General features: G+C 35.0%; 1 protein-coding gene across 1 annotated transcript; it reads right to left on the bottom strand.

The window, feature by feature from the left end:
• Positions 1-6,684: 6,684 nt before the first annotated feature.
• On the bottom strand, positions 6,685-7,210 carry LOC133323473 (thioredoxin-like). The gene is made up of 2 exons (XM_061532397.1): positions 7,070-7,210; positions 6,685-7,008 (listed from the first exon to the last, which is right to left on the bottom strand). The coding sequence occupies exons 1-2, from the start codon at positions 7,208-7,210 to the stop codon at positions 6,685-6,687; spliced, it is 465 nt and encodes a 154-aa protein (XP_061388381.1).
• Between the last annotated feature and the right edge of the window lie 17,338 nt (positions 7,211-24,548).

Below are 24,548 nucleotides of genomic sequence, written 5' to 3'. Positions count from 1 at the left end.
TCCGAATATGCTGCTCCGCTCACTGTGTTTTAAATACATAATATTTATTAAAGAACCATTAGAGCCTATATTTTTCTAAAAAATATTTTTTCAAGGACCATCATTACAAGGCGTAGATTTTTAAGGGTATACATTTTTTAAAGGACCATTTACACAAGGCCTAGATTTTTAAGGATATGTTTTTAGAGGACCATTCATACAAGGCGTAGATTTTTTAAGGATACATTTTTTAAAGGACCATCCATACAAGGCGTAGATTTTTTAAGAATCTTTTTTCAAGGATCATCCATACAAGGCGTAGATTTTTTATGAATCTTTTTTCAAGGACCATCCATACAAGGCGTAGATTTTTTAAGAATCTTTTTTCAAGGACCATCCATACAAGGCGTAGATTTTTTAAGAATCTTTTTTCAAGGACCATCCATAGATGGCGTAGATTTTTTAAGAATCTTTTTTCAAGGACCATCCATACAAGGCGAAGATTTTTTAAGAATCATTTTTCAAGGACCATCCATACAAGGCGTAGATTTTTAAGAATATTTTTTCAAGGACCATCCATACAAGGCGTAGATTTTTTAAGAATCTTTTTTCAAGGACCATCCATACAAGGCGTAGATTTTTTAAGAATCTTTTTTCATGGACCATTCATCAAGACCACCGGAACGTATATTTATTTACAAATATTTTTCAGATATTGTTTATTGTATAACTACACTAGAGGGCGGAAATGTAGCGTTGATGTCTAGGAACTTTTGCTTGAGGTTCTAGTTATTGTCTCGGACTATAATTCCGATGATGAAATGAACCGAAAACGTTATTTTTGTCTGGTTGTATAGTCGTTAGAGCGAACGAAAAGAAGCCGCCGCGGATCTGTAACCTCTAATAGGATTAAACAGCGCAAATGTCGCGAAATATTACTCGGTCTTGGAATATAGATAAGCAAAAACTTAGAGCTTAGTCGTATTTGTGTAGGGTATCATGTGGTCGGCCCGTCCGACTATACTGCTCCGCTCACTGGTTTTAAATAATAATTTTTCAAGATCATCAAAGCGTACATTATTTTTATACCCTACACAACTATGTTGTCAGGGTATTATAGCTTTGTGCGCCCCAAAAGTTTGTAACGCCGCGAAATATTGGTCCTAGACCCACCTTTAAGTATACCGATCATCATATCTCGACTAGCTGAGTCGATCTAGACATGTGTGTCCGTCCGTCCGTCTGTCCATTATAATTTGTAAACACGATACAGACTACAGTTGTGGACCAATCTTCACGAAATTTTGCATGTAGGATGGGATCTGGCCAATGAATACTCCTATTCTTTTTGGGAAAGATCGGTTAATATTTAGGGGATGAAATGGACCAAATACTAAATTTTTGCCGGTTTTTCTGGTCGCTCCAGAGGCCGCAATAATGGCTCGAACATCTTAAAACATGGAGAAGGGGATCGGGCCAAAGAATAAGCATGCATATTTTGATAAAGATCGGTCAATATTTAGCGGGTCAAATGGACCCTGACTTTTGTGTGAAAAATGACAAAATTTGTATTCTATAGCGTATATATTTGTCCCTGATGGACATAGACCCGAGAAGTTTATATTATATCCAAGAGGAGTGGTTGACCTTTAAATTAATACCAATTATATTGTTGTATGTGCTCGGATGTGGGAGTTACACCCAAATATTTACAGGTATTTCCGTATACGTATATTATTTAGTAACCCATTACCATACTGGAGGGCGGAAATATAGCGCTGATCGCTTTGAAATGTTCCATGAGGTTCATGTTATGGTCAAGGACAACGCCTATAATTTTCGGTGATGATTAGATAATAATTTTGGAATGAAGTGGACCGAAAACTTAATTTTTTGTGTTATTTTCGAGTCGATCTATAGACCACAAATGAAAGCCGAAGAAATCTGGAATCTGGACAATAGCTGTACTGAATGCTCGAAATATTCGGAAAATATGTCACTGTGAGGTGCTGTTTACCTCTAATCGGGCAAGAGGGGGAAAATATCACGAAATATTGCCCAGGCTCGGAATAAACATCCGCAAAAAATTTGAGTTCCGTGGTAGTTGTGTAGGGTATCGTATGGTCGGCCCGTCCGACCTTCTGAACGTATATTTTGTATAGAATCATTTTTCAAATACCATCATAGGGTAGATTTTGAATGTACTTGTTTTATTAAGATTTTTAAAATTAAATTAAAATTTTTCAGGGACAATACGAGCGATGATTTTTAAAGAAACATTTTTCAATGACTATCATAGAGTAGATTTTGTATAGAGATTTCTTTTTTTTTTTTTGCAACTACCATCAGAGCGTATATTTTTAATAAATATTTATATTGAAGCATTGAATTTGTCATTAGCGATTTTTTAACAGATTTGTCATGCATATTTTCTTCTTAAAATTCAAAACTCAATGCATTATTTTTCAAATTTTTATTTAAATTGAAACTTCCTAACTTCCACTATTGCCTTCCTATGTAATTTATATGTTTTCCCATAAACCACATGAAGTTCGTCTTCTATCACTTACATACCTGTATAATGTGGTTTTATATAGGCTCATACAATATGTACACATTCACTGGCGTCCTCTTTTAGAAAATGTGACCATTATTTAAAGACTGGTGTCCTATCCACAAAATCATGTTAGACATATTTATTTATATTCTGGTTACCAACACGCACACACACACACACACAAAGAAGAACATTTAGAAGATTTTCTAACTAGAAAACTATAAAAGAAACACGAACAGACATACCAAAAATTTCATGTAAGGATTCTAGTTTGTTTGGAAATGGGTCGTAATGCAAGCACACATACCGAATGTCTGAGGCAGACTAATTGTTGCAATTTCGAGATATACATATATTAAAGAGCTTACAAGTGTAACATGAACTTATGTATAGGATTTTGTTGTGTTGCAGGTTGTGTTTACGATTATATGTATGAGTATGTGCATGTGTAGGTAGTCTGTGTATCCCTGACAAATGAATAAAATATTTACAATAAAATATTGATAGATTTATGTAATTTATTAAAACTTCTATCACATGATGCTCTTTTGTGTGTTGTGGAATTTTATTTAATTAATTTCTGTTGGGAATTACTGGGATTTTCATAACACTCAAGACTTGATGAGACAATTACCGAAATCGATAAAAATGTGGAATATGGGTACAAATTACTCTATCAGCATAAGTAGGCAAGATCTCCGACTAGAGAATTAGGAATAGTGCTATCCGACAGATCAGCTTTTGTTATTTTTTTATAAATTAAAAAAATATGTATTTAATCCGGTATTGCCAATTTTTATCATTGTATAAATAAACACCCACATACTCCCAATTTCCCATCACTTTTGTACCCTCAAGATTGTCTGTTTACATTTTCAATGATTCAATTCTTCCAAAAATATATTTTGTCAGCCACTCATTGAATATTTTATATCCCCTAAATGACCTAACATAAACGACACACATACATTCATACACACATTCATGTTAAACGAACTGGAAATAATAATTGTAAATATTTTCCTTTTTCAGTTTTGTGATTTCCTTAAATCGAACAACATTTTTCATCAAAATCAAAATACCCTCAAGAAAGAATAACCGGCATACTCGTTCATACACACGAAGTAACGAAGCATAATATTTACAATGAAAATCAATAGAATTAAAGCAAAAAGAGAAATATTTGAAAATCTGTAGACTGAGATGTGGGTGGAGTCTGCTGAAGGATGCCCGCTTATAGAGGGAAATAAATGTAAGTATACATGAATACAATACAAATACATATTTTATCAAAGAGAATATTTAAAAAAAATTCGAGAATTAGCACAAGCCATAGGTTTTTTCTGAGTATTTCTTCAAAGATCTGCATAAGGCGTGGAATTGTTATTTTTCAAGAATCAGTACAAGGGATAGATTTTTTACAGAATATTTTTCAAAAAACATCGGAGTGTAGATTTTTTAGAATTTTTTTCATGGAACTTCAGATCTTTGATTTTTTTAAAGAATATTTTTTGAAGGACTAGCCGTACGTGGATTTTTTAACCAATATTTTTTCAAGGAAAATCAGAGGGTAGTGTTTTTAAGAAATATATTTTAAGGGTCATCAGAGCGTATATTTTTTAAATCATATTTTTCAAGGGCCATCAGAGTGTAGATTTTTTAAAGGAATATTTTTTCAAGGACCAATCGGAGTGTTAATTTTCCAAACTATATTTTTCAAGTACCATCAATGCGTGGATTTTTGAAAGAATATTTTTTCAATGACTATCAGAGATTAGTTTTTAAAAAAAAAAATATTTTTTAAGGGCCATCAAAGCGTATATTTTTTAAAGGAATATTTTGTCAATGACCATCGGAGTGTAGATTTTTTGAAGCAATATTTTTTCAATGAACATCGGAGTGTAGATTTTATAAAGGAATTTTTTTTCAAAGTCCATCAGAGCGTAGACTTTTTAAGAATATTTTTTCAAGAAGATCATAGCGTAGATTTTTTAATGGAATACTTTTTCAATGACCATTAGAGCGTAAATTTTTTACAGAATATTTTTTTAAAGTACCATCAGGGCGGATGGACCTTTAGAGCTTAATTTTTTAAAGAATATATTTTCAAGTACCATCAGGGAGTAGATTTTTATACCCCACATAACTATGTTTTCAGGGTTTTATAGCTTTGTGCAGCCCCAAGAGTTTGTAATGCCGCGAAATATGGGTCCTAGACCCACCTTTAAGTATACCGATCGTCATATCTCGACTAGCTGAGTCGATCTAGACATGTGTGTCCGTCTTTCAGTCTGTCCATTATAATATTAAAACACGATACAGATCACAATTATGGACCTATCATTACGCAATTTTGCATGGAGGATGGGTTCTGGCCAATAAAGACCCCTATTGTTTTTGGTAAAGATCGGTTAATATGTAGGGGATGAAATGGACCAACTACTACATTTTTGTCGGTTTTTCTGGTTGCTCCAGAGGCCGTAATTATGGCACGAACATCGCGAAATTTTCATGGAGAAGGCGATTGGGCCAAAGAATAACCATGCCGGTTTTGAAAAAGATCGGTCATTATTTAGCGGTACAAATGCATCTTGACTTTTGTGTGAAAAATTGCAAAACGTATATTCTATGGCGTATATATTCACTCCTGAAGGGCATAGACCCGAGAAGTCAACGTATATTCTATGGCGTATATATTCACTCCTGAAGGGCATAGACCCGAGAAGTTGATAGTATATCCAAGAGAACGTTTAAATTTATACCAATTATATTATTGTATGTACTCAGGTGTGGGAGTTACAGGTGCTTACGTATTGAGATATTATTTAGTAACCCATTACTACATTAGAAGTCGGAAATATAGCGCTGACCGCTTTGAAATTTTCCATGAGGTTCAGGTTATGGTCAAGAACAATGCCTATAATTTTCGGTGATGATCAGATTAAAATTTTAGGATGAAGTGGACCAATAACTTGACTTTTTGTGTTTTTCGGGTGTAGATCTCAATTGTAAGCACACAACCCACGGTGAAGGGAATCTGGACAAGTAATTAGAAGAGCTATACTGAATATTAGTAATATTCGGAAATATGTCAATGTAGGAAGAGGTCCTGTTTACCTCTAGTCGGGCAAGAGGGTCCAAATATAACGAACTATTTTCCAGGATCGGAATAAATAATCCGCCGAAAGTTTGAGTTCCATAGTAGTTGTGTAGGGTATCGTATGGTCGGCCCGTCCTACTATACTGCTCCGCTCACTGGTTTAAGAATATTTTTTCAAGTACCATCGGGAGGTAGATTTTTTGAAAAATATTTTGCTCTCTGAGAAAATCACGACAAAGCTCCCAGGATGTGGGATATATCGACATACGTTTTGATAAAGCTCGTGTAACGGTACAGCCTTAAGGCTTGTAAGTTACATTTTTCAACCGAAAGGGGTTGTAAGTTGATATTTCGTGTAGTATTTAGAAAGTTAAGCCTTTTGGGTTCTTGGAGGTTGACAAACACTCACCGTCCGTCTATCTGTCATGTATGATCATAACCAAAATGCAGGTCCCATTTTGGATTGAATTTAGGTAAAGCTCTTTTATTTGGTCCAAGGACGATCCATTAGACATGTAAAATTGCATAGATTGCAGAATGACACGAGCATATGCTTTTGTCCGATTTAATGTATATGGGTCTCCAAAGATCCTACATTTTGTTCTATCAACAGGATATTGTACACATAAAATCACAATCATTAGACATGAGTATTTATTACGATTGGTGTAAATCGGTATAGATATCGCTTGAGGACACGACAACGTGGTAATTGGTATAATAAAGCCGGTCAGCACCGAATTTTGTATTTTCCTTGCAGTTTTCGTGTTGCAGAAAAAATTTAATCCAACCTACCAGCTGGTAATGCACATATGTTGGACAGTATAAAAACTTTATCCTGCCTGAGCTTAAGGATTTTTTTCTTGTTATTTTAATAAGATATTTTTTGATGGACCATTTTAGCGTGAAATAATTAAAAATCATTTATTTGACAAATTGTTTATGTATATACTTTATATAATTACAAATTTTTAATTTCTTAAAACTAATATATTTCTTAAAATTATCTGATATATATGCTGAAGACATAAAAAGCCAAATTTCTAAATTAGGTATCCTCTGGAACTTCTTCACCCTTAATGTTCAAAGTATTTTTAGTTTTCAGTGTATCGACCATAGATTTTAAAATATTTGCCTCGACAAGGCCGATAAATTTATGAACAATTTCTCCATTACGAACTGTAAAGACAGTCGGCACCGATTGTATGTTGAAGGTATCCACAAGTTCGGTATTTTTCTCCACATCGATAATGGCCAAATCAATGTCTTCCGAATTATCCAAGAGGGCACATATTCTGGGTGTTAACTTCGTGCAAGGGTCACACCAATTGGCGTGGAAATCAACGACAACCGGATGATCACTTTGCATGACCTAGAAAAAGTAACGGAATTTTAAAAAATTATTTTGAAAATAATAGTTTTCTATTAATTACCTTTTGATTAAATTCTGTTTGATTTTTTATCGAATACGTTTTGTATGCACCATGATTTTGTGAAATACATTTTTGCAGCACTGTGGCTATGGAGGGTAGTAGTCTGTGGCAAACAACCTTTGAATTTGATGAAGATGCCATACAGGATTTCAAACAAGTAACCAGGCCTTCATTTGTTAATTTCAACATAATTTTCACACAATTTAAAATTGAATTCAAATACAACTTTAATTATTTTCACTTAAAGATTTGACAACACCGACGATCTCTAAACGACTTCTAAATGCTTTCGCTATGCAAACACAACTGTTTTGTGAGAAGTGCCTTGGCAGTCGAACAGTTAGCCATTTCGTTACCTGCATCAGGTAAATGAGAAATTTCACTGGAATTTTAGTAACAGGATTTATTTTTGGGTAATTTTGATGCATTACCAAGCGTTTCTGTTTATTACGGATCATAACATTTAGGATAACCAAAAATATCCCATAGATTTTTCCCTGATCGTGTTAGCACTAAATCTGCGTATGCACACAATGTACTGTTATTGTTGTTTATTGTAAAATGTGTTAGTATTTGTTTTTATGGCTGGATTTAAATAAAAATTCATTGTTAGAGTAACATTTTAACAAGTGTTCGCATTGTTATTATAATTAGTCCTGTTTTGTATATATAATAAATATGCGTAGCGCCATAATCCTTTTCAGAGACTTGTAGAGGACATCTGGAAATTCTAATAATTTGTATTTCAACAAAAAGTAATTTGCAAACATATTTTCAACCAATAACAAATATATGAACTGGATGCCGAAATATTTTTTCCTACATCACTTCTGGGAGCATGCGGCATAGATTCATCCAATATTAAACCTTTTTTAAAGACTCACCACAAGTCCGAATATTATGTTTCAGACACTAAGATAATGCGGATCAGAAAATTGGACGGGACTTTTACATCGCAACAAGCGGAGTCATATCCACGATTTTCTACAAAGATAACTTTCATCCTCCAAGAACCCAAAATACCAAATTCCAGAGACCTTGGTAGAAAAATGGAACTACCAAAAATTACGGGAAGCTATTTTGCGAGGATTTTGCCAAAACACCGACCTATGTAGACATTTTCTTATTTGCTCTCCAATTATACAAAAAATATAGTTACAGCATTAAAAAGAAAAAAAACATCTTATAAAAAAAAAATCAATCTAGTAAATTTTTAGAAATGACCTTCTAACAAATAATTGGGAAGACACCGTTATACATTTTAAGGTTTCAAAAGTAAACGAAAATAAAACCAGTGAGCGGAGCAGTATAGTCGGACGGGCCGACCATACGCTACCCTACACAACTACCACGGAATTCTAACTTTCTGCGGAAGTTTACTCCGACGTTTACTCGTGATATTGCATCCTCTTGCCCGATTACAGGTCAACAGAACCTTTTCCTTGTATTTTCGAATTTTCAGTAAAGCCCTTCTAATTACTTGTCCAGATTCCCTTCACGGTGGGTTGTGTTGTGATGTTCGGCTTTTAATTTTGGCATATAGATCGACTCGAAAACACACACAAAAAATTAATTTTTGGTCCACTTCATCTCAATATTGTTATCTGATCATCACCGAAAATTATAGGCGTTGTCCTAGACCATACCTGGATCCTCATGGAAAATTTCAAAGTCATCAGTGCTTTATTTCCTCCTTTTGGTGTGGTAATGGTTTACTAAATAATATATGAATACGTAAGCACCTGTAAATATTTAAAAGTAACTCCCACACCCGAGTATATACGACAATAAAATAGGTATCAAGTTAAGTGTCAACCACCCCTCTTGGATATACTATCAACTTCTTGGGTCTATGTCATTCAGGGGTAAATCTATACGCTATAGAACACAAATTTTGTACTTTTTCACACAAAAGTCAGGGTCCATTTGACCGCCTAAATATTGAACGATCTTTATCAAAACAGGCATGCTTATTCTTTGGCCCGATCCCCTTCTCCATGCAAAATTTTACGATGTTCGGGCCATTATTGCGGCGTCTGGAGCGACCAGAAAAACCGACAAAAATTAAGTATTTGGTCCATTTCATCCCCTAAATATTAACGGATATTTACCAAAAACAATAGGGGTCTTCATTGGCCAGAACCCATCCTACATGCAAAATTTCGTGAAGATTGGTCCATAACTGTGGCCTGTATCGTGTTTACAAATTATAATGGACAGACGGACGGACGGACACACATGTCTAGATCGACTCAGCTAGTCGAGATATGACGATCGGTATACTTAAAGGTGGGTCTATGACCAATATTTCGCGGTGTTACAAACTCTTGGGGCTGCACAAAGCTATAATACCCTGACAACATAGTCGTGTAGGGTATAACAAATATAATTTTTTTTATTATGTACAGTGTCTGCCAAAACTTAAGCATCCCTTCAAATGTAAAAAATTCAATTCAAAGCAAAATTTTTTGAAAATTCAGATGTCGGAAATGCTAGCGGATTAAACTAAAGCACCCCCCAAACCTCCAATTTGAAGTGATGTTAATTAAAAGTACAATCTAAAATGATTCCACTACATCCTGTAATCAAACTCGAACCCGCCTTCATTTTAAAATTAGCGAAACAACGATCCGCAGAAAAGTTGTAGAGGGCCTTTTTCTCAAAATTATTTTTTTCAAAAAATATAAAAGCCAGACTCCATATCAAATAGAGTGACACAGAATGGAGGATTGTACTGTTTTCTGACATAGATGCAATGTATTTGCAATATATCTAAGGTAATCGACAACTATTTTGAATAAATTACACTGTGACACAAAATCTAGCTCATGTTCCCAAAGGGTAGAAAATTCCTTATGTGGATGAAAACCATTGGCGAATATATTAATAATCCAGAATGAAAAAAATTGTGAGTTATTATATTTTTGTTGGTAACTCTATAGCTCATGAACAAAATCCTTTACATCTTTGATCCTTACTCAGTAAACTTTATTTCAGGATGCTGACCAATTTAGTTTTCCATTGTAATGCCCTTTACCACACTGTGGTATTACATATTTGTGCATATGTTTGTAACAGGCAAAAGGAAACGAGATAGACACAGGGTTCTTTATGAGAATATACATAGAATCACTTTCATCTTTCAAATTTTGCACAGCGTAGTGAATTAGGTCCAGTTTTATGTCTGTAAAGTTTCGTTGAAATCGGTTCAGATTTAAATATAGCTCCCATATATATTTTCGTCCGATTTGATGTAAATGGTGCTTCAATGTCCCTATATATCTTTCGATTTGCACCAAATTTGGCACAGCATTGTAAATTAAGTCTGCAATGACGTGAATTAAGTTTCGTGAAAATCGGTTCAGATTTAGAAATAACTTCCATATATATTTTCGTCCGATTTAAGTTAACCGGTGGTCCAAATTTCCTTTTTATCTTTTGATTTGCACAAAATTTGGTATAGTGTACTGAATGAAGTCTAGAATTATGTGTATTAAGTTTCATGAAAATTGGTTCGGATTTAGAAATAGCTCCCATATATATTTTCTACCGATTTAATGTAAATGCTGTACCAAATTCCCGGTATATCTTTCGATTTGCACAAAATTTATCATAGCGTACTCATATAGGTCTAGAATGACGTGTGATAAGTTTCCCAGCTAAGAAATTTCTTAAGACCTATAGGCGCGGATTTTCTAAAGCAATTTCTTAAGACCAATTGGCGTGGATTTTATAAAGAAATTTCTTAAGACCAATTCGAAGATGGGGATGGTACACTCCTTCTGATACTTCCCCCTCAAAATGGTCAAAATTGCGCAAAAAATTAATTTTATAATTTTATATTATCCTAGAAAGATGGGACCTATTGATCTACTCCTTCTGGTACCCCCTCAAAGTGTCAAAATGTTCAATATTTATTATTCCAATATCAGGAGAATGCAATGTCCGATGTGAACCGAACTTTGCACAATCTATTATCATTACCAATCCTATTTAAGGTTTGAAGATGGGACTCATTGGTCCACTCCTTCTGGTACCTCCCCCACAAAGAGTCAAAGGGGTTTCAATATTTATAAATCCAATATCAGGCGAATGGAATGTTCGATGTGACCCAACCGTTTCACAACCTATTATCTTTACTAAGCCTATATCAAGTTTGAATATGGGACCCATTAGTCCACTCCTTCTGGTACCTCCTCCAAAAAGGGTCAATATTATAAGATATTGTAAATTTTATTTGAATAGCCGAATGGATCAACATTAAATCTGAAACATCTTTGATAAAAACATATACCTTATATAAAACGAATAACAAAACCTGTGTATAACTCCGAAGACCTTCTCCGCAAATCATAGTGTGTGGGTATATATCTGTCGGCAGCGCCACTTGACACTTTTTTACTTGTTCAGAAAAATGTCAGTGTATGTCCATGTTTTTATACCCTTCACCACCACACTGTGGTACAGGGTATTATGTCTTTGTGCATATGTTTGTAACAGGCAAAAATAATCGAGATAGCCCCATGGTTCCTTTTGAGAATATGCATAGAATCACTTTCTGAGTCGATTTATGCATGTCCGTCCGTCTGTCCGTCTGTCTGTCCATGTTAAATTGTAAACAAAGTACAGGTCGCATTTATGATCCGAATTGGATGAAATTTGGCATAAGTAACTTATTTGGCCCAAGGATGAACCCTATTCAAATTGGGAAAAATCGGTTCAGATTTAGATATAGCTCCCATATATATATTTAACCGATTTAATGTAGACGGTCCCTATATATCTTTCGATTTGCACGAAATTTGGTACAGCCTAATCATTTAGGTCTATAATGATGTCTGCCAAGTTTCGTGAAAATCGGTCCTGATTTAGATATAGCTCCCATATATACTTTCGTCCGATTTCATGTAAATGGTGCACCAAAGTCGCTATATATCTTTCGATTTGCACGAAATTTGGCATAACGTACTGAATTGAGCCTAGAGTGATGTCTGCCTTGTTTCATGAAAATCGGTCCAGATTTAGATATATCTAACTTTTATTATATATTGATTTAAAGTAATTAATGCACCAAGGAACCAATAGGCTGATAGGAACAAAACGTACTGAAATTAGTATAACCTAACCTGAGACAACTTTCGTTGAAATCGGTTCATATTTGGACATAGCTTCCATATATATATTTTCGCCAGATTTTAAGTAAATTGGGCATCAAATTTTGCACAACTTACAAAATTGAGCATAGAATTACGTAGTTGCGTTTTTTAGAAGTACAGACATAGCCCAACGGATGACCTATTTATATTTGTTTGAAGTCGATTTACATACTTTATGGATAGATCTAGGTAGATTCACATTTAGATAAATATCACATATTTTATTTCATCCAATTTCATGTTAATAGTCCTGTTTAATATACCCATAGTGGTGAAGGGTATCATATAGTCGGCCCCGTCCGACTTTACTGCTTTCCTTACTGGTTTTTTTTTTCAATTGTCTAGCTTAATTGGCACTTCAAATCCCAGTTTTCCAAACTGAGTGAATGTTCTAGACATTAGTGGGGTTTTTGTGATGATAGATTAATATTAACAATGTAATGTCCCCATTTTGCTGTTCTTCTTTCAAATTAATGTTTGCCTTTCACTTGTATAAAATTAAACACTTTATAAATATAAATTTTATGATTATCATCCACCAAAATATAAATTCAAACTACGAGTTAACACAGTTATATATGTGAATATATTTTTCGTGAACTATTTACACAAAATCCCACTTACCATAATATAGGCGAATGATGATTGGTGTCAAGTATTGCAAAATAATTAATGTGTCACGAATTTCCAAACACTGCTATCCATCCAACAAACTTGTTCACCTGATTTTTACATTAACCAGAGCAGAGGGAGCGGGTGTTTGTCGTGAATACCACCATGGCTGTAATGTGACACGCATAGTGACACCATTACATGGCGGATGTTAGCACGTCATCAAGTGATTTTGCTATCAACGGGGCTAAGACAGAGACAACAGTGTTAGAAATACCAAAAGCTATGGTTTACTGGCTTTGGCATTACTACACTTTAGTAATACAAGATAATGGGGTATTAGTGGGGTTTTGTGAAAAGAAACTCAAAAAGGCTAGACATAACACAAATCGAGTCGTATTAACAGCACCTAAGCTGGAAAATTATTACCAGTGCCACGCACTAATTCACACGATGGTGGTGCTTTAATGTTTGGGGTATGTGCAGAACACTTCAGGCAAATTAGGTGTCACAAGGATGTGAATAACTAAATCAATAAAATATGAATTAAGGGGAAATGGATATACATAAAAACTTCTGATGGTGGGACATTTTCGTCATTTTATTGACTGTCCCGCCATCCGAAACGTGTTCAAAGGTGTAATTTACGTGCCGTTGCACAGGACACCTAATTGAATCTATTACAGATTTGTAACTACCAAGTAAACTGATCATCTAATTCTCTTGCTTTGCGGATTTTCAAACCTCAACCGAATTAAAAAAAAAAGTAAATCCTGATATAAAAATTTAAGCTGTCAGCACTTTCATTACGAGCAGTATCCTCACACACTCTCCCCCTGTTTTTGTATTTTCCAACGATGTTTTGTAATGAATTTGCTGTTGTTGTTGTTGCTGTTGCTATCTAGCGACAAAGTAATGGCCATTGGAGGGATCTTAAATGCGATATTCGTATGCAAGACTTTTATGTGTTTCATCATCAAAATTGCGGTAAGCATGGGGAGTAACCAACCAACCAACCAACGGACATTGTTACGTTTTTAAAACTGTCAACTTTTAAGTGATGAATTGCCAACGTTGTGTGTGTTTGCATCCATTTGTCGTTGTTGTTGCCGTTGCTGTTGCGACATTAAAGGATTAACATCGGTAAGCTCGTGGGAATATTGGTTGGTGGCGCCAAGTTGATTGGCTGGTCGTTTGAATGCATGTGAACGTTTTTGTTTCGAGCTGACAATAAACCTACATTTCATTGCCGGTTGGGGGAAATTTAAAGTCAACAATTTATAGGAGGGCATATTCTTCGATATTTAAAGATTGACCTAAAAATCTATATGTTAAAAAATCCACGCTATGGGGGTGAGTAAAAATGTACGATATGGGTGTCCTCACAACTATACATTACAAATCCATCACATATATTTGTTTCCAGTCCCGTAAGAGGTGTTTGAATCCACACCTGGGTTACTATCCTCACGGTATCTCATGAACTCCATCTTTCTTCATCTTTCTTTCCAAAGAAGGCCAATGTCATTAATCACCTTAGTAAAGAAGTCCGAAGACTGCTCAGTCCCAAATTTAACGACCTTCATTGATTTGTTCAAGAATTAGTACAAACAGAAGGTTACGACGATCAACTTTGTCATTCAGGAAGAGGTCCATTAGATACGTATCGACTGGCAACCAATGATAGCTCGAGCAATTATTCCTAATCGAAAGTCTTTAACAGCCCCAAATTGAGCAGCAGTGTCGCTACGCATCGGTACCGGTCTCTGGGATCACTGTTTCGATGCTGCAGTTTTAGCTTTCGAATCTTCAGAGTCCGAAGACTCCATATTTCCAGGGTGGCCTGTCGAACTGAAAGTTCCGACGATCAGTTATGTCGTTCAGACTGACAACCCATGATCTTAACTGATTCACTCATCAGAATCAATGATTGTCAATCATAGGTCTTCGACAACCCCTGAATGAGCAGCAGTGTTGCTATTCATCGGTATCGGTCTCTGTAACCCTTGCTGCCAAGGTTTGGCTTGCTTTAGGTTTGACTTTCTCTTCTTCTTTCTTTAACTTTACCTTCGCATACGAAACAGTTTGCAGTAATGCTTTGCTGCTGCTTTTTGGCTCATCACTGCCTCCGCAGAAGTCGACACTGCTGTCGCGAGCAATTTGGATGGTTGTTTGGGGTTATCTAACGACTGTCCTATTGTCATAAACCTGGGTTTTGACAACATAACAGCAGACGGATTTGGAGTGTTGCTCAGAAAGGATTGCGACCTTTGCCGTCTCTTGAGAGATTTTTTAACGGACTCTCTTTCTACCTTTCGCAATGGACGAGTTCAACATTAGGGGACCCTCTCGAAGATTTTGATTGATAAGAAGTCCCAGACAACATTTTTCCAGTCGTGCTCAGGCTAATCAAAGTTGCCTCCTTAGTTGGAGAGTTTAGTAGAGCCATTTTCACACGCGATGTCGGAATTCTTTCGAACAAGAAGTCCCCCGCATGAATTATATCATATCATGGATGATAACTTTCAAATAAACTTGAAGTTCCCCTGACTGGAAGGAATTTCTTGCCGATTATCGAATTCTTATCCCGCTGGATGAACCGATTGCAGAAGTGAACTGTTCTTCAGAAAATCTTATTGTCGGAGATTTCTTTAGCATTGACACCTGTGGCGGTTGCTTGTTGCAATGAGACGGTCGTCGATCCACTTCAATAGCCCTTTGCCTTGGAAGTTTCGAATTTCCATTTGCCCACAATGAAGTTGTGATCCATCTCCGCCGATATTTTTACATCCTCTTTCACCTTCTTCGTTGATTCAACTTGATTAAGAGGAGTTACTTGAATTTCCTGGTATCCATAGCGCCTTCTCGCCCGTCAAGGGTGAATAACACCTGAGATTGGTCGGGATATTTTCTTGGCTGAAAAATAAAGAGCCGGTTTCCACAATTAAATAAAGGAGAAGGTCCGCATATCTTTCCAGGCCCCCGTTAATGACATCGGGAGTGATGGGGTCTGTTAGTATTGATGTTGTTGAGGGGTTTAAAATTGGTTTTGAAGCTACACTTGTACAGATCGAGACTGAGGGTGCTAAGGCAAAATCACTGGAATGATCGCATTCTTATTAAAAGGGGAAGGGGAAATGGTTTTACTGAGGACTGCAAAAAAGTTTTAAGTGAGGATTTGAGTTATTATGCCATGGTAAGATATTGTCAACTAATACTGAGTAACTTGATGAGGGCTCCAAGTATCAACCAGTCTCCCTTCGAATACAGTCGGTGGCCTGACAGGAAGTCGTAAAACACTAATGAACACGAGGCCCCCTAGCAACTCTAGGTTGACATAGAAGCACTGATGGAAACCGTCTAGCTCCCCAGACCGACATAAAATATTATTTTAATGAATAAAATATAATTTATGGGGAATGCGGTGAATATATCGAGGTTTTCGAAACTGAATGACAAATTTAAAAAGCTGTGGTGTCTGAAAATATATACGGTAAAAAATAATGTCCATGGTATCTAACCATATACTTTAGAAATTCACTTGACATAATTTCCAAGCGTTATGAGGATGGATTGACCACACCTTAAGAAAAAGTGTCCATTGCATAACCAGAATGGCGCTTGAATGGAATCCACAAGGATCATGAAATCGGGGTCGGCCAAGAAACACCTGACGGCGAACAATAACCCAAGATCTAACACAAAAAACCTTACATGGGAAGATGCAAACAAAACGTCAACTAATCGAGTAAAATTGCGGTTCTTTGTGAAAGCCCTAGGCTCCCAAGAAGAGTGATAGAAAAAAACAAAAATTTCATAGCAGATTCCCATTCCCGTGCCACTTTCGAGTAGTTACCCACAATGTAGTTAATAACTACTCAATATCATGTTGCTTTTATCCCACTGCTCAGGCCCTTTCCAATTTGCATACAAGCTACTCTTGTCACATACTGTAAACTGTGCTTGGTCATGGATTTGTGATTCGACTCAACCCATGTATCTTCCCCCTGAATCTCCGCCCTTGGTCGTCATCTTCTATCATGCAGGAGATAACATGCCTATATTGCACATACACGACAATGCACTTAGAAAAGTGCAACGATGCATTTTGCACATTCAACACTTTTGGCAGTTTACAGCGATCTCCAACGGAGAACGTGTTTCACACAATGTGGCCAATACGGCCTGTGGGGCTGTGTCATCATGTATCCGTCTCATCATTCATGGATTTGTTGGTCACAAACATGTGTCAATTACCATGACAAATACATTGTTTGCTCAAATAAGTTCGGGCCATTTGTGTAAGATGTCATGCGATTAAGGATTTCAATGTATGTATGAATGTATGTAATGTGTTTGATGCTTGGGAGTTAATTTGTTAAGTATGCAGTTCGTTTTGTGTGACAACATTTGTTATTAATAGCATCTATATGATAATTGAGTTTTAAGAGAGGATAACAGAGGATAATTGAATTACATACATAACAAAAAAACAAAAGAACTTTTTCTGCAAAAATATTTAATATTAATATTTTCCAGATTAGGTTAAAAAATTATCATGGATGTTTCTCAAGAGAGCCCTATTGAAGTTGTAAAAAATCGGTTCAGATTTAAATATTGCTCCCATATATATTCGTCCGATTTATTGTAAATGGTTCACCAAATACCCTATATATCTTTCGATTATCACGAAATTTGGTACAGCGTATTGAATTAAGTCTAGAATGCTTCAGATTTAGATAGAGCTCCCATATGTATTTTCATCCGATTTAATGTAAACTGTGTACTAAATTCTCTTTATATATGTAGTATATATACATATTTAGAATACACCCAAAGTGTTAAAGGGTATACTACTTTACTTACTGTTTTTTTTCTTATTAAATTTCATATTTTTTCAAGCACTGATTTTTTAATATTTTTCTCATGTGTTGATTTTTAAATATTATTTTTGAACGTGTAATTTTTGAAAATATATATATTTGAAGTTCTATGTTTTTTTCAAATGTAAATTTTTTAACCAATAGTTCTTCGATAGTCTATTTAATATTTGTGGTTCTGATCTCGGTTACTCTTTGTTTCACCCATGTCACCTCCCACTGATTTCATTTAGCAATGCCTCTAGAGTATTTAATTTTGACTTTTCCGATTCATTTGCAAATCACACTTTGTTGTGCCTTAAGTCTTTGTTTTGACAATTTAATCGGTTTTATTCGTTGTTGCTGTTGTGTCTTTGGTATTATTACGACAGTTGTCAATGAGATTTTCGAGCATTACACTAATTGATGACTCGCAATCATGTTAAAGAATATTGTTCGTGAGACACATTTTGAATATTTACGGACATAAAGATGTATCTGATACATAAAGATGTATCAGGTTTTTAAATGTTACAAAGAAGAAAGTTAGATGACAGGTCGGGAATTCCCAAACCCTAGACGGGATTTTTGTACGGGGACTATGCTATTGCGTTCAAGCCTGAACAAAATAATAATTCAAATTTCAGACCCTCAAGTTGGAACTTCAACATATCAAAAATTAAAAGGACCTTTGAAGGGTGCTATTGTAACACGCTCACTGATTTAATTTTGTGACATGATTTAATGCGAACCTACTCTAATTCTAGAATGTGCCTATAAAATGTCAATTGAAAATTAGAATCAAGTATTGGCTGAAGTGTTTCTCAAACTTTAAACACATTTTTCTCCTAACACTGTTTTTGCGAATGGCGGGTACGATAACTCAAAAAGTAATAACCCAATCGATTCCATATATCTATCGTATGAACTAGGATAAAGTCAATCTGTGAGGATCTTTCTTATTTTTTAATCTAGTTTGTGGTCAAAAATAGGAGATTTTCCAAAAAATAAAATTCAATGTCCGCCATTTTGTTAATTTTTGAGCAAATTCAATAATCCCAGTTTATACGAGAGCCAGATATGTACTCTTTCTAACACCTTTGAAATTTCGAATTCCAATGGTCCAAGGAGGAGTTATCATGTCCGCCATAAAAAATTAGGACTTTCTTTAATCTCAAAAAACAATAACAAAAAATGTTTACATGATTCTTCTTCCCTTTTAAATTCTTGGAAAGTTACAAACCTTAACAAGCATTGGTATTCATTTACCAGCCCATTGAAAATCTTGAAAATGTAAAATCAAGAATGGTGGGTTCCCTTAAGTTTCGGATCGAATTTTTTTATCGAAGTGGCTACAATTTGGCATTTCGGTTTCCTGCTAAATAAGAAACGTTTTCCCAGAAGTTATTCAATATAGGTTATTATATTGGTTATTATTTCTGGTGAGCGTAGCAGTATAGTCGGACGGGGCAACTACCAGGAGTTTAACATTCTGCAGATCTATATTCCGAGCCTGGGCATTTTTCGATATTTGCAATCTCCTGACCATTTAAACCATAAGACAATACAAAAATGTCTTGACTTATTTGACCCCTTAAATATTGACCATTTTCAATTGTATACCAGTAGGCCAGAACCCTTCCCCTTGTAGAATTTGTGATGTTTGACTTATAATTATGTCCTCTATACAGATTATATATATAATCTGCTTAATACCGAAAACAATGGGTGTCATCCTTGACCCCAACCGGAACTTTCCATAGCGATCAATGCAATATTTCCGCTCTGTAGATACATGTTAGCAATTTTCTCTGGAGTGACCAGATAAAAATAAAATTGTTTGTCCATTTCATTCCTTAAATGTTAACCGATCATTGCCAGAAGCAATAGGGGTCTTCTTTGGACAGAACCGGTCCTACATGTAAAATTTCGTAACGATAACAAATTATAGTGGATAGATGGACGGGCGGACATACATGGCTAGATCGACTCAACTAATACAATAGGACCAATATTTCGCAGCGTTACATACATATGGTGCCATACAAAACTATATAGGAAATTTTGACACCTCAGAGAACCTGAAAAATCGAATTAGAGACAATGCGATTGAAGAATATTGAATACCATTATTTGATGTCAACCCGAAAACTTAGGGCAACATATATTTCTTGTAAGGAAATAAACGTGCCAAAACTCCCAAATATACCGAAATTTTGGATGTTGCGTTATATAGAGCTACCCAATGAAAAACCAAAATCCCAAATTACAGCTGATTAGTTTGAAAGCACGTGCTCAAAAACTTCAAAATACCGTATACCGTACCATTATGTTATTAATTTTTGGTAAGAAAATTTTCTGCATTGTGAATCCCTAGTATCAAATTAGAACCTCTAGCTTGCGGTGATGGGTATAATTACAAGATTTTATAAATATTTTCAAGTTTTTATAAATATTGGACCTATAGCCATGAACATTTCCCCAAATTATGACCAATAACCGTGAAACAGTAACACATTTCGATATTTTGGAGGATTCCGTCGCATTTTATAATCGGCGAGACTTTATTCTGAGATATTACGTTGTTGGAATATAACATATGTACATCTGTGTAGAAAATGATAGGTTTAGATCCATGTTTTTGGCATAGCCCCCATATAAAGATTGAATCCAAATTGTATGTCCATTTTCAATTTGAATTTAAAGTTTTCGAAGGGTAATAAACCTCTCTGCATATACTGCACAATATAGGTCAATGTTCTGTGACTCGGTATTTTTTTAAGGTTTCACCCGAATATCGCCACCAAAAAATGAACAATTTTTTCTCAGAAAATTTTCAAAATAGATTCCTGATTCTAAATGGCCACCACTTAACGGCCTCGCTTATTTTTTGCTTTGTTGAAGTACCTCAGTCCGTCTTCCAGCCTAAGTACTTCTAATTTGGTTTTTAAAAAACATCATATTAGCAGACAATTTACAAAGGTACCAACCGATGTAGGAAATTTTGAATGCATTCCACTAGATAGATATTATGGCGAAGTATTTGTCCGAACTAACCGACGTTTGTACTTGCTCTAAAAACATTTGTTTGGCACAGTGATCCAATATGGAAAATTGCATTTGCTGTTATATGCGGGCTATACCAAACATGTAATCATGCACCGGCAAATGTCAGATTGATTAAACATTTCTTTTGTTATGGTCACCAGTTACTAAATAACCTAATCAAGGTTATATATATATATATGGGAAATTACAAAAATCTTTTAAATTCCTTAAAGCTGAGGTTTGCAAGGTTATAACTCGCGAAATATGAACATATTGCATAAAATTTAAATTCAATTCTATAAAATGAAGTGTTCTTGTCAAAATCTTGAAATATTGGTAATAAATAATAAGTTGCGTGGAAGCTGTGATGGTGGTAATGTAAAAAAATGGGTGAAAATGTGTTGAAGCCAACGAGTTTTTTTGTGTTCGTTCCCGATTTGTGGCTAAACTACACAACGCACACACATGTGATCAGTGACTAAGTTGCAGAATACCCCATGGACAATATGGTTCTAATGTATGATTTTTCGATATAATCACTGCATCCACCCAAAATCGATGCTGACATTTTGAAGCCGGATTTTCGGTGTTTTTTGAATTTTTCTTATAATTAGGATGCGCATCCAGACAATAGAATAAACTAATTATAGGATCGTAGAACTCGTGATTCTGCTTCGTTTAGTGTATATCTCATGAATGTGCTCACTGTAGCTTCTTTGCAATTGGGTTCCAAAGACGAAAATTTAGTGCGTAAATTTTTATAAAAAACATATTTATTTAGTCTAAAATTAAGAAAGTCCATTCAAATTCCGTGGAACCCCGCGTGATTTTAGTTTTTTTACGTGCCGGATCTAATGAGCCCATCCATGTTCAATTCCGCCCATTAAAACGGCGGATATAGGTACCTTGAATGTGGGAAAAACTGCAAAAACTTATTTTGACAAATTCGCGTAAATAATCGCGGTTTTCTTCGAATTAATTTTACATGCATTTATGCTTGTATTGTCAAATTCGCGAATCTGCGTGGAAATAGGTCAAAAATACATCGATACGCGAATAATATGCGTATTTTATCCAAAATTGATTGTGGAGGCACATCCGCGGTTCTTAACCGATCCTTTTAAAATAGGTGTCCTTTTGCGTATTTTCATAGGAGATTACTAAAATCGGATGCGCATAAAAATCGTATGCACGTTGCGTGATTTTTAGCCATTTTTAGGGTTTTTACATAGTAAAGTGCATCGAGTGGCACACTTTGACCGCTAAATTAAACATTGAAAAATTAATAATTATTGAAAGACATTGATTCGGTTTATACGAAAATCGCATGCGCATCAACTGATTTCAATTAATTCGCGAATTGCAAGCTTTTCAATATTGATCATTTTTATGTATTGTAAATGCAATATATTTAGCCATTAATGACGTCGAAACTCTTATCAGATGAATCTGCCGATATTTAACAATCATCTAAAAGAATTTGCAGAAGAAAGCGTCGTATATTTTAGAAGATTAAGGCAAAACCGTATCCTCTTAACCATACTAAAAAAATCGAAAATTCAAAAAAAAAAAAAAAATAGTTTTAATTCAAAAATTAATTTATTTTATTTTCCGATATCTTCATGTTTCTATTTGTTTTTCGCGACTATTAAACCGTATTTCAGTGTGATTTGACTAGTATGCAAAGAAAACAATGGTGTTTAAGCATTTGTGAAGAAATTCGCGAATTACAACGAATAGGAATCCATTTAATTTATATTTGAAATACAAGATTTAAAACCGCTATAACTTTTGTGCGCAGCATCCGAATTTGTGAACGCGAACAGATTTCGAATCAGCATATTTTTCTTAACCTATGTACCAAAAATCATAAATGTGCTCGCAAAAAAAATTTTCAAAATTTTTTTAATGGAATTTTAAAAGAATTTTGTAATTTCCCATATATATATATATATAACCAAGAGAATATAAATATATCTTTGTAAATTAATCAACACATCATATTGGAAAAAATCACAAATAAAACTATGCAACTATTACCATTGGCGTATTTAGCCTAACTATACTGAACATACAATTTGAATCTACTATTAGAAGAGTAAAATAGTCCTTTACTCATTCACACATTACTACAAAACATTATTTTGAACAAACAACAGCATTTAAATGTAAAAAAAATCTTCGATTTACTATTGACAACAAAATAATTGCTATCCAATCTAATCCTTAGTTTACCAACAACGCATCATTTACTTTTCGAACAAATATTGACAATGAAAATAATTGTATTATCAGCAAAATGCTGTCAGATTGCCTTTTGTCTGTGACAGCCACAAGATACATGTCTTAATATCTGAATATCCGAAAATCTGCATTCTCTTGCATTTATTTCTTCTTCTTTTGCCAAGAATTTTAATTTATTCCACACACATACATTTTGAAAGTGAGACGACGACGCCCCCACCCTCCAAACATGTCTTTTAACGAATTATATTTTATAGTTTGAATAAATTTGTATTTGAAAATTTCAACAATGGCATAATCTCATCAAGCCAATGACTCTAGAGTCACTCCAACCAACGACTCTTAAGTCACTGCCACATCGCCACCACCACCAGCCGCAGCACCACCACCAGCAACATCACCACCACCATCATCTAAATTCAAAATATGAGGATAATAGTTTTGTTTTCCATATTTGAGGTGAGGTATGAGGAGAAAGCGGGAGGTGGGAATAGTGCACCCCAAATGAATGCACTTTTCATGGTTGCGAGTTTTGTGCCTTAAAGTGAGCAGACGGACGACGAACACACACACTCTTTGGAAAGCCACTCGTGCAGAAGTTTATGCAGTTAGTTAGCAATTGTCAACTGACAAACCGACTTTTATGCCAAACAAAAATTGTTCATATTAAACTAGAATCAAAATCACATGTACGTACATATATTTATGTATATGTATGTGTGGCGACAAAGAGTACGAGATTACATGACTCTATATTTGGGGTTAAATAAATAGCAGTGTAGAGCATCAGTATGCGAGGGCAGTTCGGAAAGTTCTTATCCTAGCACAGAAAGCGCAGTATAAACAGAAAAAAGTTACGTGTTTTGAAAACTTCAATCTCTGTTATGAACACATGTTAAATTTTGTTTCGATCTGGCAACTCCTTCGTATAGAAGCAGGTGTTCAAAAAAGACGCTTTCGCAATTTTTTTACAATGAAAGCACGCATTTCTAATTTGTCCATTGTAAAACCAGTAAGGAATGTAGTAAAGTTGGACTGGGCCGACTATATGATACTATATGCCTTCCAACAGACTCCGCCTTTTCGAAAGAACATTTATATGAAACTGAACAAACTTGAATATGTAATAATTCTGGAACCTGAAATGAAATTTAGCATCATTTCATTCGGGCAAGGTTAGAGTCGATTGCGTACAATGGAACAAATTTATGTAAATCGATTTTATTTGCATAAATTTAATCTCAATCAGATAGCCGTTTGTAATATATATGGAACCTGTGTCTGCATCTGCACCAATTTAAAATGGCTATAACTTCATTCTATCAATTTCATGCGCTTCGAGTCATCCGGTGGAACATTTAACTAAACTCCAACGAATATACAAATGGGAGCCATATCTAAATCTGAACCGATTTCAACTAAGTTATATGTCAATCGTACACACTTTGGGTCTTTGGTGCACACTTTACATAAAATCAAATGAAAAACCAGTAAGGAAAGTAGTAAAGTCGGACGGGGCCGACTATATGATACCCTTCACCACTATGAGTATATTAAACA

The sequence above is a fragment of the Musca vetustissima genome, unplaced genomic scaffold (assembly GCF_032173495.1).
Source record: "Musca vetustissima isolate MV318-11 ecotype Yass unplaced genomic scaffold, APGP_CSIRO_Mvet_v1 utg98577, whole genome shotgun sequence".
Lineage (NCBI taxonomy): Eukaryota > Metazoa > Arthropoda > Insecta > Diptera > Muscidae > Musca > Musca vetustissima.
This window is presented reverse-complemented; position numbering and strand designations above follow the sequence as displayed.